The sequence below is a fragment of the Falco biarmicus genome, chromosome 3 (genome assembly GCF_023638135.1).
Source record: "Falco biarmicus isolate bFalBia1 chromosome 3, bFalBia1.pri, whole genome shotgun sequence".
Taxonomy (NCBI): Eukaryota; Metazoa; Chordata; class Aves; order Falconiformes; family Falconidae; genus Falco; species Falco biarmicus.
In genome coordinates, this window is record NC_079290.1 from 17862324 (window position 1) to 17880814 (window position 18491).

The following is an 18491-nucleotide window of genomic DNA, read 5'->3' on the forward strand; positions in this document are numbered from 1 at the left end:
ATTTCCGTGGCTCTGATAATCTGAAAAACATCATTTGGATGGGAGACTGTCAAGTTATGTTGCTAATTCTCTAATAATGCTAGGTATATAGCAGTATGTGCTGGTTTTTGCTGGTACCAGAGATTTTTAAAAACCAAAATTCCTTCAGATGTTTTGACTGTTGAGCTCTGACAAGATACAAACTGCTAGATAGATGTGTATATTATTCAAACTACATCTGTTCAGCATACAGCTTGGCAGAACTTGATAGTCTGCAGTGGAATCTGGTGGTATTTCTCACTATGATTGTTAAACAGAATGCTCAAAAAAATATTAAATTAAATAGGTACTTCAGGATAACTTCACTGGGATTTAAAGGTTCTTTTGGGGAGGTGTGTGCTTGTGACTTTTAGTTTGAATTTTTCTCATATGGCTTAAGTCTTTCAATATCTGAAATTTTGAATGTTTTTATCTGCATTAGTTCTTAACTGAAGCCTGAAAGATATTTAAGCCTGATTTCCTTGAACAGCTGTTTACCTGATTTTGTGCATTAAAAAAATATTCTCTTACGAAAGCAAGAACTGTGCATCCCAAATATAAACATATATAACATATAAACATATTGTAAGTTGGGTTTGAACAGTATTTAAAAGGTTGTTTATAAATTGCTTTTCTCTTCGTATGCTAGTATTCATCTGCCTCTTTTGCATTTGAATGTCTTTTGTAGATAAGTGCTAGAATTCAGGAACTTGAAAAAAGTAGGTGAGAAGAGTAACTATCCTTGTGTTATGAGGGAGATTACTGTGAAGAGATGCACACTTCTTCTGTATCTACTAATGCACCATCAGCAGCTTTGGTAGAAAAAAAACTCTCTGCCCCAATCTTACCTACCTGCATCTTCACAGATATAAATTACAATTTATGGAAAGATGATCTAAAAGCTTTGATTCACCCTGAAGCTTAAAATTGATTTTCAAAGTGAGATTGTTTAATGAGGCAGCTGATATTCAGTCTGTGTTTTTTTTGGTTTTATTCATATTGAAGGTTCTACATATACATAGTTGTGTTTGATATTAGCAAATTAGTTACACTGAAACGTATCTTGAAGTGATTTATCACATGGCTTTCTCTGGCCAGTTGGATTCCATGGGTTGTTATGCTGTTTGAAGCTGCCTCATTTCAACTTGGCAAGTGCTACTAAAGGTATGTTTTCCCTGAGTTTGGCAATTTTGACTTCTGTCATGCTGGTTGGTGCTATTTACTTTTTACATCTCTTTCATTTTACAGATGTCTGAGAGGACTTTAAGGCAATGCAGAGCTACTGATAAGAGTTGCAGGAAATACCGGTTGAGGGTGCCTGGTGGGCAGAGACGATCTGAGGTCGGGGAGGGAAGAGCTGTGGATGGTCAGCCAGCTACAAGGGAACGCTAATCACACCTGGAAGCAAAACTCAGCCTGAGCCTGTATGGCATGCAGCAGTGACAGGGTACCAAAACCAGCATAGCTGTTCTAACGTTAGCCTTTTGAGGGGCAGAGCAGGGTGTATCAGCCTGGAACAGGTGCTGCATTAAGGTATCTTACTTTTTTCAGGCCCCATTAAACTTTATCAACATGCAGAAATGTAAATATAGTTTAATGCTTCCAGTTACAAAATTAAATCTGATTGATATTTGTGAGTGTCTGCCTCTGGTAGCTCTTGTACCGCAGTATTCAGTGACTGCTCTTACACTTAATAAAACTGCTTAAAAATAGTACCTTTGCTGCATATTTGTGTTCCTGGGCAGACTCTGCATCCGTGTTGCTCCAGATACTGTGTAGTGTATACCTTCAGGTAGTCCTTACTCTGGGTGTTTCATTGTCATCTTAGCCAGGATATAAATGGTATGTATTGAAGTGTTTTTTCCAAGGTGACAAGCTGCATGAAGTGTTGCAGTGCTGGAATTAGCATCTGTTATCTCCCAAGTAAGTGTGCTTAGGCGTTCTGAACCAGTGTCTTGCTCACTGCAAATAAGGTACAGTGTGACCCCAGGGATAAATCCTTGGTGCCACAGGAAAATGCTATGGACAGCACTGAAAGGTGTTTTTTTATTTATTTATTGTCATGGGCTGGGGGAAGGGGAGCCTGAGATAGGGAAGGACACCACAGTCTATAGCAGTAGACCTAAACTCTGTGTAATGTTTTGGAAATAAATTCCTATGCTCCTGGCTGTGGACTGGGGAGCTGTAGTGATGATCTATGCATAATTTCAGAGTGAAAACAAAGCAGGGCACAAGAGGAAAGGAGTTCTCATTGTCCAATTCTTTTGTCTTTCTGACTCCTCTTTAACTTCAGATGCTCTACTCAAATAACAAAACCTTTGTTTGAGCTTCCTGTCAGTTAAGATAAGACTTTGTAATAAACACTTATTCCTCCCATGGAGTCTTTGAAGTAAAATAATACAGTCCAGGCTTTTTCTTTGTGGATTTTCAAATATAAAATAATCAGGAAGAAAATTATTTAAATGAGCCATTCAGTCTTCCATTATACTTGCATGAAGATGATTCAAAACACAGGACCAATTCAGAATCGTTGGCAGATAATTTTGAAGCTGGATGCATATTACACATCTGTTGCATTTTGAGAAGTGAGACTTGGAAATGCTGCTTACAAGTGCTAAAACTACAAAACACATATATAATGGGCAGCACTATGTTATTCTCTGTTTTCATGTTCCCCTCTTTCTCTAGACAAGTAGCAAATGTCAGTCCATGCCTTTCAAAAGGTGTGACACACTGAGAATTGCTGCTGATGTCAGCCCGTTTGGCTGGAGAGTCAGAATGGGACGAACATCTTATATGCCCTAACACAGGGAAAGTGGTTCGGTTATTAATGGCTAGATTTTATATTTAGGGGATTAAAAGGGCTGCTCTGCAGGTAAAACATTCCATTGCCTTTTCTTTGGGTGAGAGCGTGCATTGCAGCATAAAGAAATTTTATTTGTTTTGGGCTTTTTGTTCCTTGTGGTCAAGACGAAATTCAGCTCAGGGTCGTTGGCAACATTTGTGGTCAAGACGAAATTCAGCTCAGGGTCGTTGGCAACATTTGCGCTCCTTTGATTTTTCTACCTAAGGAGAAATTTTCAGGACAGTAGATAAAAATAATTGCTATAATAACTTAGGTAGTCAGCTACCACTTGATACAGTGCACAGTGTGATGCATAAGCAGAGTTTGTAATTTGCCCTACAACCTAGTATTTTATTTTTTTTTTGAGCTTAAGGTGTTTTGCTAAGGGACTGAAGTGTGGTTAGAAAAGGGGTAGAACTGCCAGGTGATTGTGTATGCTAACAAAGAGAAAATTTGAATGCAATGCTAAAGTCTGTGAAGGAGAAAAATAAAAGGATGAGGGGGGAGGAAACAAATAAGCTGCTTTAATACTTCATCCAAGGAGTGGGCGGGCTGCTTTTTTGTTTTGTTTTGGTTTCCCCTCCATGACTGAATGTAAATCCACTTAGTGTCATCTGAATCAGAAGTCTTTGGGAGTGTGGGGAGGGGGAAGAGCACAGGGTTAACTTTTCGTATACTCAGTCTTAGTTGAAGTTCTTCTTCTCCCCTTCCTTACACAGCTGTGTTGCTTTCAGTAGGGTAGAATATCAAGGCCTCATTTTTTCTGCAGGCTTGGGATGGATGGATTGATGGTTGTTCCTGACTGCCTGATGACTTTATCTCTGTGGACATCTTCATGCAGAGCACCTACACTTCAATGACTAGATACTGGTTTTGTAGCTCCAAAGAGTTTTCTCAGCCTTAGCTATGGAACCAAACTTGCGATGTCTTAAATGTCCAGTTGGGGAAATAGAGGATAAACCATAAATAGCTCTGAGAATTTCCTTCAGATAATTTATTAGGTTAGAAGCAAAGATGCAAAAGTATCCTTTGGATAATGGGATGTGGATTTGAAAATGGAGGCTGAGGTTTTGGCTGGCGGTTGGTTTTCCCAGCGTAGCACATGTTCCTGTGGTGGGAGATCCCCTTTCAGGCTAATTCAGTCAGCCTTTTGATGTGATAAATTGCTAGTTGGCACATAGCAACAATTCTGTAGTAACCACAACAAGAGAGCTGTTGCAGCTTTTATTTTATTTTTTTTAATGTCACCAGTCGGATAGTAAAGGTAGCAGAAGATCTGTTTCCATTGCGCTTTATTTAGTATGTTTGCCATGTAAACCAAAAGGGAGCTAGTGTGTTTTGTGGGAGGAGAATTAAAAAAGCAGTTCAGACTAAGCTAGGTTTCTGTAAAGTAGGGTAATGCTTCTTGCCTTGCGGACCTTGCCGTAACATACTGTGGAAGCAGCAGAGCACTTGCTTTGCTTCTGCTTCCTCATTCCTTGTGCCTTAGAGCTGTCTGGAAGTGCAGATTCGGTGGTTGTCCTCTTGTTGGTCACCTCAGAGGAAGCTTCCAAGAAGAGATAATGTGTTGGTGAAGGATCAGGTTGGTGATGTCCGCTGGCTTCATGCAAACTCACCAGACCTCTAGGGAGACAAGCATGGACCTCGCCAGAGTCAAGGCAGTTACCTCAGCCTCACTGCATCCTAGATCCCATGAGCTGCTTGTGGCATTTCTTTATATCAGCAAGGCAATTTGTGTGAAGTCTGTGGTATAAAAAAAATGTACTTTGACTTGGGTTGTCTTCTCCAACTCCCTGAGTCTATTCCAGCCCTGGCTGGACAGAAATTATTTTTGTTTCTAATTATGTAAGAGGTATACAAAAAGTGAAATAACAAGCTCCAGTAGACTTAATATTGAGTGGAGCGTTCAGAACAATGGAGCTCTGTCTAATCATTAACAAAAGCATTAACAAAAGTCATTAACAGAAGCATCAGTGGCATTTGCATTGACTAACAGGTGGTTTTTTTTGCTTTCCATAATGCAGTCTGCCTCCCAGAAGGGTGCTCCTCCATGTGCTTTTGGAGGTGTCAGGACAGTAGATCATATATGTTTGTTCTGCGTGTGTCCATGCAAACTAGCATTCCTACTGCCAGGTGATTTATTTGGTGATACGATTCATCTGATGCTTGCATACTTGCTGCTTCCAGGGAAGCAGTGCATGGTCATGGTAATAATGAGGTCTTGCTTATAAATAGACCGGCTTCCTTCGTTTTCTTGTCCTTCTGTTTGCTCGATGATTTGTCAGGTGTTGCCAGCACAAATGTTTGTCCCTGTTGCTGTGCAAGCTGTTCACCCCTTCCCTCCTCCCCTACGTGTTAGTTTTCTTTGGTGTAGCAGTTCCCTGATCTTCCCTGGTTGAGGTAGCAAAACTTACACTGTTTGGGCACTACGGGCTCATTTTGAGAGGTGGGGAAGAGTCCCTGCCGGTTCTTGCATTTCGCTGGAAAATTAGCATCTGTCTAGGACAAGAAGTTCATTGTGCTGCGTGTCTTCCTCTTCCGCTCCCACGCCTGATGAAGTCCAACCTGTAGAACTACTTCTGAAAAGTTAAAATAATATAATTACAACACTGTTCCACTTCAGGGCTCAGAGCCCTCCTCTTGGCTTTGTGCTTTCTACAGCGGTTTTTCCTACAAACTAATCCGTGACCTGCCCTCCATTTGTGTTGCTTTTTTGGACAGGGTGGAGAAGGAAAGGAAGATGGGCTGTTTCCAAAGGAGCTCTGGGTTGTGACCTGACAGTACTTCCTTTAAAACGTTGGGACGTGGTGTACTTAAATTTATATATGCTTAGATCTTTCTACTGCTTTGCAATTTTTGCTTTTATTATTGTTTTCACCTGGGTTTTCTTGCATGTAAAAATGCGTATGTTTTCTAATCTAATGAAGGCATTGAAAAGTGCTGCAACCTTTGCAGCAGCTATCCCAACACAGGCTGTGTGGAAACCACTTCAGGACTAACAGCAACGGCAATTGTGTGTGTGGGAGGGGAGGAGCGCACGTTCATCTGCAGCGTGCGTGGTGGTGTCATGGGGTAGAGAGGTCTGGGTTTGTACAATCAACCCCTGCAATTGTTGTGAGATTCTCCTCTCCTGCAGCACTTATTACTATGTAAAATTGAAATCTGCATGATTTCCTGCTGTGAGCGCCTGTGCCAAGGGACTGGTTTCTATAGTAACTAATATCAAGGAGCTGGCTGGGACTTCACTTTGGAGCTGTATTTCGCAGTTCGATGCGATCCTGTATGAGTATTTGATTGATGACAAACAAGAAGTTGGAGGTTGTGGCTGCCACTGCTACAGTAGTAGTGCTGTGCACCTCTGCATGTACACTGAGGTCTAAAAATAAGTATTTTGCAAAATGGAATTGGAGGTGAGGTGCGGTGGCTGTCTTTTTTTCTCTCTCTTTCCACACCCCCCTAAGGGAGAGCTGCTGAATTGAAGTACTGAAGAATATGTCACAGACCATTTGTTCTGGAGTCACTTCAGACTACCCCAGAGTGAAACATAAACCTAGGAACTGGGTCCATTTTCTCCCCAGAGTAACAGGCATTGCTGTCGCCACTATCCTGTTTTGAAGCAGAGCTGGTGTTCGTTCTGCAGAGCATAATAAATAGCACTGTTAATGCAGTTTCATCTGCAGGACCAGCTTTTACCCTTACTTAGGCCCAGGTACACCTACTAAATGTATTTATTTTGTGGGGTTGAACAGGGAAGGGGATGGAGAGAGTTGAAGCTTGGCTTGTAGATTTTGGGCTTTCAGGGTGCCAGGCAATATGGAAAGCCTGGTTTGCAGGTAGTCTAGAAAGGCATAGTGGGGTCAGGTGCATGAAAATGAGAATTAAATCTTCATTTAGGATCACTTTCAGACTAAAACTTGCATCGAGTGATGGAGATGGGGAAGGAATGCAGAACCAGAGTCCAGAGACCTCCTCTAAGTACAGAAATTGGACCTAGTCAGGCAGCAATAGTTGCGGTCTCCCCACCTGCCCTGAGTAGTTCCCCAGACCAGTATTGAAGCCAAGCTTAAACTGTAAAGTAATATTATAGCGTTGATGAAACAGTCTGAAGTGTGAAGATGTCTTTGTGTATGATTGAAGGTCAGTTTTTGTGGCTGTGCTAGAAATGGAGGTGTGTATGAGCATGTGTTCTCTGCACTTCTCTCCCAAAGCCCTCTCCCCCAAAAAGTGAAGCATCTTCGAGGAGAGGGGGTTGTTGTATGTCTTCTGCATCTATAGACATGCACGCATGTGTGCATGCACATGCCTGGTTAAGTGAGAAGTGCTGTTGGCTCAGCCAGCTCAAGGGGAGCCTTGACGTGGCCACCCCAAGAGCAGCCTCGTATTTGTTTGATATTTGGGGATGCTGGAGGGGGCTGAGGAAGAAGTGGATGGAGGACAAAGAGGAGCTGCATGTGTTGTGCTGAGGATAGTTGGGCGACATCAGGTACATGTTCATAAAGAAACGAGGCTTTATTAAAAAAAGAATACATTGTTCAGACAGGTAGTCTTTTATATTCACTGTTTACATATGCAAGTCCATAGTAAAAAGTATTGCAGTGATGAAAAACAATGTTTTTCATTATCAAGCCAGTTGCATCAAGAGAGTAATGATGCATTTGAATAATCTTAAAATAATTTGATACTGAGATATGACCAGATTAACAGTTTGAGATGCAGGATTGGAAACTACCATTCAAGAATATAATTATTGATATTGTGGAGAAAACATCTTCACCTGTATACTTGTGTAGAAGTAAAAAAATCTCCCTTTCTTGCAGGCAGGTACTGTGTGAATGCTGAAATAACGTCTTAGAATAAGAATTTTTTATATTTACACAATATAGCAGTGCAGGTCTGGAACACTGAGTTGTTACAAATAAATGAAATCCAGAGTACATTTAGTAAATACATAAATGCATATTGTGATGGATTATCCCTGGTTTTAATGCTTGTTCATTTTCTGCTAGTTTGCAAAATCACGGAGTCCAGTAGACACATTTCCTTTTGATGCTGTTGTGAATGTGTATTCATTTTAAATCTAGGTTATCTTGCGTGGAGAATAGCAGCTCAGTGTGAGCGTTAGTCACTTTGGCTCAAAGGTAAAGAGTTCACGTGTAGCAACTGTAGAGGCAGGAGCCTTGGTTATGAATATAGTCAAGGGAATGAGCTATTAAGCTGAAATTTAGCTCGCTGCTGGGGAAATGAGTGCTGTCACTGGGTATGTACCGTGGATGCAAAGCCCTCTCCAGACTGCGCACTTCAAATGCACTATGTGCATTCAGGGTGGATAATTGATTTAGACTAACGGATTTTAATCTTTCATCGTAAACTTGAGGCTGACCTTAGTAGGAGTTATAAACTCCATGTTTCTCAGCTGCATTTTAACAAGGGGTTTAGCTATTCTCTCTGAAGCTGCTGTTTTCAGAGACTGTTCTTTACAGTGTATTTTATTTGTTTAATTTAACATAGCTTCCAAAATAGAGAGGGAGAAAAAGCCTGGTGCATGCTCCCAACTAGGGTGGAAGTGCTGATGTTATTGTAGGGTGATTTTATGCACTGCACAACTGAACTTAATGTTCAGAGTATTCTAAAATAAAATATTTTAAAACAAATGTACATGATAGATAAAGCTTTCTTGTGAAGGCTTTGTGTTAGTTAATGGGTTCTTTCACAGGAAAAAAGCTGATGCCTTCAAAAGTGTGTGCATCTGCCCATCATGAATATTGCCAAGGGATTTTTGAACCGGAGTGGCAAGAAGTTTGTCCTGTGGTTTGTGAAGAGGTTGGTTAATGAAGGCTAAAGTGTGGTCAGGTTAAAAAGTACAACTATTCAGTGTCCTTTCCAAAGCTCCCTATATCTAATGTACTATTTTTACTGTTGCCTATTCAGTTGAAAATGGTCAGAATTTCCACCTCTCTAGATTTTGGGTTTTGAGGTCATGATCGTCATGGATAAAGCAACGTATGTTTTCGCATTAATGCTTAACTTTTGTTTCCTTCAAGTTAGTTCCAGTTTGGCTTGAAGTTATTTTCATGTGTGATTTTTTTTTTTTTTAATTTGTCAAAAGAAAGAAGTTGGACTCAAAATCTGTGCCCTTTAGATCTCCCCAGAAGCTGAAGGATGCATGAATAGCTTTCTTCTCTTTTTTTCTTTAAAAGAAAAGTTCTGTTAGGTGAAACACATTCAGCATGTAAAAAGCTTGTCATGAGCAATGGGAGTAAACATTAAACATTAATGATGCAGCTTTAAGTTGCATGGAAACAAACTGGGGCAAGTCAGTTCATTTTACCTTTGATTCACTGCTTCCAACAGTTATAAAGAGGAAAGGTTGAAAGGACACAAGGCAAAGATGTGTCTTTTCCTTTAGCTCCTTCTTCTAATGACATATTTTATCCCAAACAATAGGTTCAGTATGTAGATGCACAGAATTTATAATTTCCAAGTATAACTTGAATTTTTGATGTGTTGGCTTTTTTTTAAAGCAAGCAATGCAATAACAGCAATTTACATAATTCCAATGATTTCTTGTTGAAGGGAGATTTAGTTGTAGTTAAAGGGAGAATAAAATAAAGACTTCCAAGAATAGTCCCGGATTGTAGAGATTTGAATGTCCCCTGGGATGGAGGTGTGAAGTGGTAGTTTAACCACAGGACTTGAATGTCAAACATTGCCAGGCGCATCTGGTTTTTATGACCTATTTATAGCAATGAGAATTTCTTCTGGTCTTAATAGCTACAAAGTTTGTGCAAGTTACTGATTTACATGGCATCTCACACTAGATCTCCAAAACAAGTAACTCGTGCAAAGTGGCTACATTAGAAATGTAAAGTTTGGAATTCCTACAGTCTAATTTCCTCAGTAATGTTTAGGATCCTAGATATGCTGCTTTGTGTGCCTGGAACTACCCCAAAGTGTTACTGAGGCTGAACAGGTGGATACCTCTTCACAGAATCTTGGGGGGCAACAACTAGTTTTTTACACACACACACACTCTGTTTTTTTAATTTTTATTTTTTGTCTGCAAGAAGTCTGAGGTAACATTTTCCAGTGATTTGTGGGTCTGTCTAGATTTCTCTGTCTGGTTAAGTTAGTTCTGCCTTGCAGACGGAAGTGCTTGTTTTTACTGGAAAGAGACTTACCTGTGGTTTTTTGTTTTCAACTTCTGTGGGTTTCCATGCTTTTCCCTTTCTTTCTGTGGCACTAAATGTTGCCTGCAGCATTTTCAGCATATTTGCATTAAGTTGGATGACACAGAATTATGTAACTTGAAGAACAGCTTGGTTTTGCAAGAGGACTGGTAAGACATGAACAAGATGCAGTATTTTTGATTATTTTTTTAATGGAGTTAGGCATAGCTGCAGTTTTGTTAATCTTTCTTGCTCCCTAAAAACCTCAAGTACTCTTCTTACAACACTTACAGACCTTTCTCAGTGGTTGTATAGGAAGGATTAAGGCAGACAAACTTGTTTCTGCCACGTAAAGCAGGTGTCAGACTAGACAATCCTGAAAGCCTTGTTTTGAAAGCTCCACTTCCCTGGCCGTATTCATTCAGGTTTTAATTACACTATATTAAAATTTCTTAAATGCAATATATTTGGACAAAGACCTTTCCATGCAGCAATGAACACTTCACTTGTAATAATTGACCTCCTCTTTTGTTTTCTGCTCATGTACTGTAGATTTCAATTCTGTAGGTAGAGCTGCAACTCTTTTCAGGATATTTAAAAAAGGTCTACAGGGAGTTTGCTTTGTGGGAAGAGTTGTCAAAGCCATCTCACTAGTTTAAGCTATGATGAAAACCATTTTAATATTTTTATAAGGCTATTTTTAGACTCAGTTATGCTGGAGGAAGAGTAGGAGTAGAGTTGCTTTGGCAGAAACGTGAGGAGCAGCATCCCTAGGTTGGATAGATATGTTCCTAATATAGCATCAGTTAATTAAATCTGTTTGGGGAGGTTTCTGTGGGAGCGGTAACCAGTGATGGCCTTGTACGATTTAAATATCGTTGAGCCACCTCCGAATGGTCAACTGGACAGGTAGATCTTGGAGAAAAAGTAGTTTCCAAGTTATAAAAAAAAAAAGTGCCTCTTGGGTTATCCTTATTAATAGATATCTAGTGCATAACTGAGAATTTTTTTTTTTTAAGCATTAAGGGTGAAACGTGATTAGAGGGTAAGTTATTCACTCCATTTATGGCAAGTTCTGGCCAGTTGATGAGCAAACTGTGCTTTGATAATTAGGGGTGAGTGAATGAATGGTGGCAGACCCATGACTGCCGTTTTTGGGTTCACATATGGAAAGCATCAGGCCAGGAAGTCCCTCAGGCTCCTTGTCTCCCTACCTTTTTGTTTCTCAGCCAACTGAATGCCTCCCTGTCTGCAGACAGAGCAGCCAGTCTGGCTTCACCTCTTTTCCCTGGTCATCTGCTTCGCCTTGGTTTTGAAATATGTATGGCTGCAATGATGCGATGTTGACCACAAAAGTAAAACTCAGCTTTGATTTGAGATTCATCTTGCAGTGGCTGGTCTTAGTCTGCTGAAGAAACTACCAAATTTTCAAAGCACTGAAGTGACTCACAGCTCATTTTCTTTTTAGGGACCAGAAGGACCATTAGATCATCTAACCTGATTATCTCTGGAAGACTGGTCCAGGCTTAGTCTAGCACAGCTGGATGCAGCCATGGCTGCAGCCCTCCAGCAGAGAGAGGCGTGAGAATGAGCAGTTTCTTGGGAGTTGCAGATGCCCTGGAAAATGCTCTGGCTGCATCTTTTCTGTATAAAAATATATGTAAAAAACTTTTAACTGAACTAGTACCTGCAAGAAGCCTTGCTTGGATTACCTTCCTTGACTTGAGTCCTGAAAGAAATAAAGACATTGGGTTTGGTGTTGTCTATCATCTGTGGATTTTGCATAAAATTTACAGATGGGAGAGATCTTGCTACATCTCAGAGAGGGCAGGAAGACATACTGCCTTCTATAATATGTGAATCTCATGGTGTTCATGACAACAGCTGTGCCAAGCCATGGCCTGGAATGAAATGTCATGGCCAGGAATAAGTAACGTGTCATGGAGAGAGCTGGTAATTCCCATTTTGCTGTGGTTAGCTGCAAGAGTCTAAATAAAGCTGCAGTGAAGAGGTCTGCTTTTGTCCTTGTAGGGCTCGTGACACCCTGTTTAGCCCAGAGCTCCTGTGTTTGCGCTGGTGTAGGTGACCATCAGGTTCTTTTCAGAATTGTCAATTTTATAGGCTTTCTTTCCCCCCCCCCCCCCCCCCCCCCGTCGGACTGAGATTCAAAAATAACTCACCCCTTCCCACTCCTACAGCAAATGATCTTGACCGAACTGCCTGAAGATGACCTCTTTCTGTGGTAAAAGCAGGGCTACATGGGTGGGAGCAGAGCCAAGAGTGGAGGCTTGCATCTTGATTTCCTATAGACTGACTTCCGTAATGAAATAGATGGTGGCAGCGGGTCACTTAACACTTGCATATTTTGCAGCTTTTGTCTGTGCTGGGATGAGAGGAGACAAAAAGCACAGCTGCAGCAGGGGTCATGGAAGTTGCAGGTGTGAGGTTGGCTGCAGGATGCCAAACTGCCATCTGTGGTGATGCTTTGTGATATGTTATTTTGCAGTCCACTTGCCTAGAAATGAGAGCAGGAATATAAAATAACAGTAACTGAAGATAGCTTTCTTCCAGTTTCTACTGCCTTGCTGTTTAGCCAGAAGTCTGTGAAAATGTAAGAGTTGAAATGACATCAGGCTTAAAGGATGAACGTAGTCTGTTCAGTAGTCTGTTCAATCTTTCGGGTACTTTTTCCTGTGTTGCTTTAAGCATGTTCATCCTCTGCTGTCTAGAAGATGGGGAGAAAAAGAAGAAGGGTTGCAGGTGTTATTCGCTTAAAATTGTACGAAGAGGAGAAAAGTGGCATCATATTGCTTTGCTTATTTATGTTGTTAGTACACATTGTTGTGCCTATGTGCTGACACTTTAAATAAGTAGGGTAAGTAACCGCAAGCATTTTTTTTTTAAAAGTATGATGGTTGCCATAATTAAGTCAGTGATGTCCTGTATACATTTTAAATTCCTAGTTCTTGTATGCTGTTAAATTTTTCTGTCTGGTATGCAGCATGCCTGCTTGTTTACAAAATGCCTTGGAGCTGCGTGGATTCCCTCATACTGTGTGCAGAGTGGTTTGTAACACTGTTAGGCGTGTGTTGTTCTGAGCAGAGAGATGTACTTGGAGCCACGCTTTGGATTGCACAAATAATAGTTTCCAGGAACGGTCATGAGGATCAGTAGAAAGAACTTTGAAGAGTGTGTGGATGCAGCAGGATCTTTGGCTGAAGGGAAGCCCTTTGCTGGCGGCTGGGGTAATGCAGGCTACTCCAAAACCCAGAGCCTGAGCAGCTATTTTCCCAAAAGGCATCCTGAAATAACAGAGAGGGGGAGTCTGAGCATGCTGTCTTTCCTCTCTTTTTTTCCTCCTTATTTGCACTACAAGAAGGATCTAGGCACCGAGGGAACTAGCTTTCTTTTCAAGTTGGAGAGATTTGCATAGGGCAAATTACGTTCACTGGTGTCTACTTTTGAGATGCTTCCTTTTGGAAGTAGAGGCTTTAAGCAGCTTTAAGACCAGTAATACAGCATAGTGCATTACTGACTGTATGTGTCATTCTCATCTAGAAAGAAAGTGTGCTTATTATGGTTCAGCAATTTCTTTTTCTAAATTGAGAAAAATGAGATGATGGTCTCTATTCAGCCCGGGGGGGGAGGGGTCGGGGGAGAGGAAATACTGCTTTGTGTATGTGCAAATTGAAATTTCAACTATCTGCATAAAAGTGATGGGCACTTACTGAGATAGTAACTTGTTTATATTGTATCTGTTCGTGGAGTTGATTGACTAGCCTTTTCATAATGACAAAATTTACATATTTATGGGGTGGTCTTAGAGTTTGGGCATTTTTTTAATTGAATTAAATTGAATTATGTCGACTGCTGCTAGATGGTTTGTCTTTTTATAGAGGGTGAGAGATTTTCTGTTTAAGAAGACTCAAAAGAATTAACAGATCATTTGGCAACAGATGTCCTGCAGCTTGTAACATGCAATTTTGATTTGCACTCCAGACCACTTCAATTGGATGTGTCCACTCTATCTGGAGAAAAAAGCCTTAGACCTCACAGATTTTGCTTGTGCTTTTATGCAGCTGCCAGACTGGCAAGGAATATTTTTATTATATCACATCTGAAATAGTATCTTAAGGCTACTTTCTTGTCCTGCACATTTAGTATTCTCGGTTAAGCTCTTTAGAGCCTGTCTTACAGTGGCATCATATTTTTGATGCTAAAGCAGTATTAACTTCAACTGCTACATCTCTGGTCTGTATCCAGTTCCTGTGACCTGTACCATTAGTCTGTACAACAGCCTGTGACCTTCATGTGTCTTACATTGTACATTCACAATGGGTTGTAAAACTGCAGGTGGTATGACCTGCCATCACCTGCTGTAAAGGGACTGGAAATGAGCTATTCTAAGGGTTCTTTGAAAGGATGTATTGCTCCTGCAAGTTAGCTGATGGAAATGACTGGTGTGGTGCCTTAATGGATATGCTGGATTAATTACTGTGAAAGGCAGGAAGAAAATGGGCACTGAGACAGTATGTAAAACATGGAGAATCCCAGCATACCTGTAACCCAGCTGGACCATCATCTTTCTCCATGAGCAAGGTTTGTGGTGACAAATAGAAAGTATGGCCTTCCTGCAGAATTTGCTTCTTTTGGCATGCTGGACCCTTTTGGCAGTAAGCGGTGATCATACCAGTGGTTAGAGGAGCTTTTTCTACCTGCTGGTTGGCTGAAGAAGGAGTTGCACAGATCTACAGAGGTTAATAGTTAACAGTGTTTTTAATGAACTTTCTGATTTCAAGACCTTTGAAACAGTGCCTGCATGCTCAGCACTGTGTAGGTGGCTGGGCTTGCCTTCGAACAAGAGCATCAGCAGGTGATACTTTCTTCATGGTACCATCAGAGTAACAGCTTGAGAACCCCTAGCTCTTCTAATTCCCGCCACAGGTACCACAGAAGTAACTGAAAATGTAGGGATTTAGTCTTGGAGCACAATTTCTATTATTCTTGAGACTTAATTTCTTTCTAAAAGCAACAGTTTTATTTAGGTTAAGGTAATATAAAATGCCAGTCTTGCAGTTTTTGAGTAGATCTTACCAGTACAGGTATCTCTAATAGCTCAGACATGTTTCATGCAAATTAAAAAATACAGGGACCTGTTTATAAACATCCAGAGCAGGTTTATGGTGTGGACACTGACTGAGGCTACTTGTTCACTGCAAGAGTGGACTGGATATTTAGCTCTTAATTCTTATGAATAGGGGTTTTCTTAGTTAACCTCATTTAAATGGAAGTGGGAGAGTGGGGGAGGAAAAAGAAATGGGAGGGAGTGTTCACATTTGTGGAGGCAATTTTTATTTTTTTTTAACTAAATGTTACCTGCTGTAAATCGTACACTGTAACACACACAGCATTAAAGTATGAGGTGGATTTTTGTAGCTGCTGGAATAAACATGTCTGTGACCCTTTGAGATTAATAATAAGTTGCATGTCTAAATTTAGCACTTTGTAGTTAAGGAACCTCCCTTGTTAATTTGTACCACTGGCTGGAATACGGGCAGTGCACTGAGAATTTATCCCTTAAATTTTGGCAGTTCTGTTTATGATTAAGCGATGCTGTGTGACATTCTGTAGAAGACTCAAATGAAATCAGGATGGCTTCGGGGGCAGCATCCTGGTCTTCAGGGACATCCCAATGGAAATTCTTGAATTTATCACACATTTTGATCTTTGTGCTTGCATTTTTTATGTTTTCTAGTTGGTGGCAAATGTAACTTTCATGTGTGCAAGGAGGGTGGAAATGTGGTAGGTAAAGGAAAAATCATAAGGAAGGGGAAATTTATTGGTTGCTTTATGAAGTATTTTCCCATAAACATTATTGGCAGAAAGTATTGCAAACTTCCAGCAACATAAAAAGAAATTTTACTACACCATTTCTGGCACACTTGGAAGTTGTGTTATAGAACAGCATGTCAATTTTCTGGACCTGCTAGTATCTTTGCTCTTAAAGAGGATGCTTGGGTTTTGTTTAAATTTTTCTCTCCAACTTCTGATGACAGGATGCATTGTTTAAAAGTGACAATTCTTGATTCATAAATAAAACCCTCAACAAAAATGGGTATCTTGCAGCTAGCATACATGTCAAAAGAAAGGCTTGCTGCTAATGCAGACAGGATTTGTTCCTGTAGTTTAAATGAGCTGAGAACATGGATGAAATAACTTTTTCCAGCTATAGATTTTTGTTGTTGTTGGCTTGAGAATCTCTTCGGACATGATGGTCAGGCAAGATATAATGAAAGTATTTATGTAAATAAATATTCTGCCCCGATGATGATACAGTAAATCCTATCAGTTCCATGTTTTTGCTGCTGCAGCTTTGGGTGCAAAAGTGATATTTTTTTTTCTTTATGCTCCTACACATCTTTTTTTTCCAACTCTATGAATTGATAGAGCACATCTGTGCTACTTGAGAACAAACAACTATGAAGTCATAGTGCCCTAAATAGCTTGTAGGATGGAAATGCTGAAGACAGCCTTCTTTTCATCTCCTGTGGGTCCTCTTGTATGGGACTCTGGAATCTTGGCTTTGATTCTTCATGCAGTCTTCACAATATCCACATCTGGGCTATGAATGTAGCTGAGAACAGATCTGCTTTAGATCTTCATAGCTAATAATAACTTTAAAAAACAAATGCTTTTAGTAGAAGAATATTTGTGTGGTCTCTAACACAGAATTAAGACAAAAAGGAGAATCCCATAGCATCCAAATCGCCTTGAACGGGTATCAGATGCCAGAGTTGTTCAGTTTTCTCTCAATTGACAAAGAATCTATTTTTTAAATTCTTGCTAAATCTTCTTTGTCACAGTTAAAATTCCTATCTCATCTTTCTTTTCTGATATCTGCATATTCTCACAGATAATCTGCATTACATTCAACATGGTCTGTATTTAAAAAAGGACATTTTGCAGAGCTTATTGTTTCCATTATTTCAGTTTTACAATAACATATCAGACCCTTTTCACTAGCATACATTTTTAATCATATTTTCTTGGTACCAGGATGTTACCAATTTAAATAGCATTGCTTATTGTTTCCTAATAACTGGTAAAAGGTGAATCTGTGTTTAACTGCTAATTGCTTTGAGTACATCTGCATCCTGTAAAAATACCAGTAATGCTCAAATATCACTACTTCAGGCACAAGAAAGCCTCATAATTTAAATATTTGAGTAAACATATCAAACATATAACGGGTGGGAGGAAGAGAAAATTGATGGTTGGACACTTTTATTTTTAAATGTCATGAGGGTTGTGCTTAATTGTGAAATAGCAACTAAAATGAGGAGGAAAAGAGATTGGCAAGATTTCCTCATTCTTAGAAGAGGAAGCAGCATCGCGCAGCTGACCTGGGAACACATGCCAAGAGATGACATGAGCGTCTCGGATTCAAGCGACTGTTGCTGTGGTCTTTGCAGTGTCTGAGGAGGTAGGGCGAAGCTGGGAGGAGGACCTCAGGACTTCCAGTGTTTGAACACAATAAGAAACAAGATTCAAACAAACCTTTGGATGAGAGGCTGAAGACTTCTGGGTGGCAGCAGACTCATTGCAGGCGTTGGCTTTAACTTGCCTTGAGAATGAACTTTCTCCTTGGAGTGCCTGAGAGAATAAAAAAAATTCTAGTTGGGTTGGCATGTTTTATGCCATGACTTTTTTTTTTTTCAATTGCCAGAGAGGAAACACTGGAATAGGCAATGACTTAAACTGTTTGGGGTGTGTTTTACATCACACAGTCCAATCTGCACTGAAAACAGGAGAGTTCAACAGTAAATTCCTAAGTTTAAATTCATTGAAGTTCACGTGGCTTTAAAAGCAAGTCTGGCTCAATTGGTTTGCGTGTGCTTTTTAAAAAATTAGTAAGTAGGAGTAAAGGTTTAAAATTCAAGACTAAACCTGTCTTTTCCTGGATGAAGCACCAGCTGTTGCCAGTGGATGTGGTGTGTGCAAGTGAGATGTGGCCTTAATAAGTCACCTGTTCAGGGTTTTGCCTTGGTGCCACACCCTTGTTTGCTGGTGCCATTTTTAGAGATAAATGACAGTCCATAAAGAAGCACTGAATCTGACATCCTGTATCTTACTTAGTTTTGGGGGAAATGCTGTAATTCAGGCTTTGTGGAAGCAGAATGTAAATCTGTTACTGTATAATTAAGACTATACAAATTGTTTTGACTTCTCGTTCCCTATGTAAAAGAGTAAAAGTTCAAATCTATCAACATCTTAAACGGGGAGACAGAAAGGGAGATTAAGAAGTTTCATATAACCTCGTGTGATGGTAGAAGAAGGGTTAAACAGATATGTGAACGTCGCGGTAATAGGGTTTTTTTTAAAGATTTAAAGGGTTGGTTTGTTCTGCCCTTACTCATTTAATTATAGTAGTGTATTAAACTTAATATTTGCAGTGAAGTAGC

At 40.1% G+C, this 18491-nt stretch overlaps 1 protein-coding gene across 20 annotated transcripts in view; it reads left to right on the plus strand.

The window, feature by feature from the left end:
• MTSS1 (MTSS I-BAR domain containing 1) overlaps positions 1-18491 on the plus strand; it is a 127080-nt gene that overhangs the window by 23065 nt on the left and 85524 nt on the right. For 9 of the 20 annotated variants that reach the window (XM_056330729.1, XM_056330728.1, XM_056330739.1 and 6 more), the window contains exon 4: positions 1117-1182. The exons of the other annotated variants lie outside the window; for them this stretch is intronic. In XM_056330729.1, coding sequence (XP_056186704.1) covers positions 1117-1182 — 66 coding nt within the window. The remainder of the gene's footprint in view (positions 1-1116; positions 1183-18491) is intronic. 20 annotated transcript variants of the gene reach the window in all.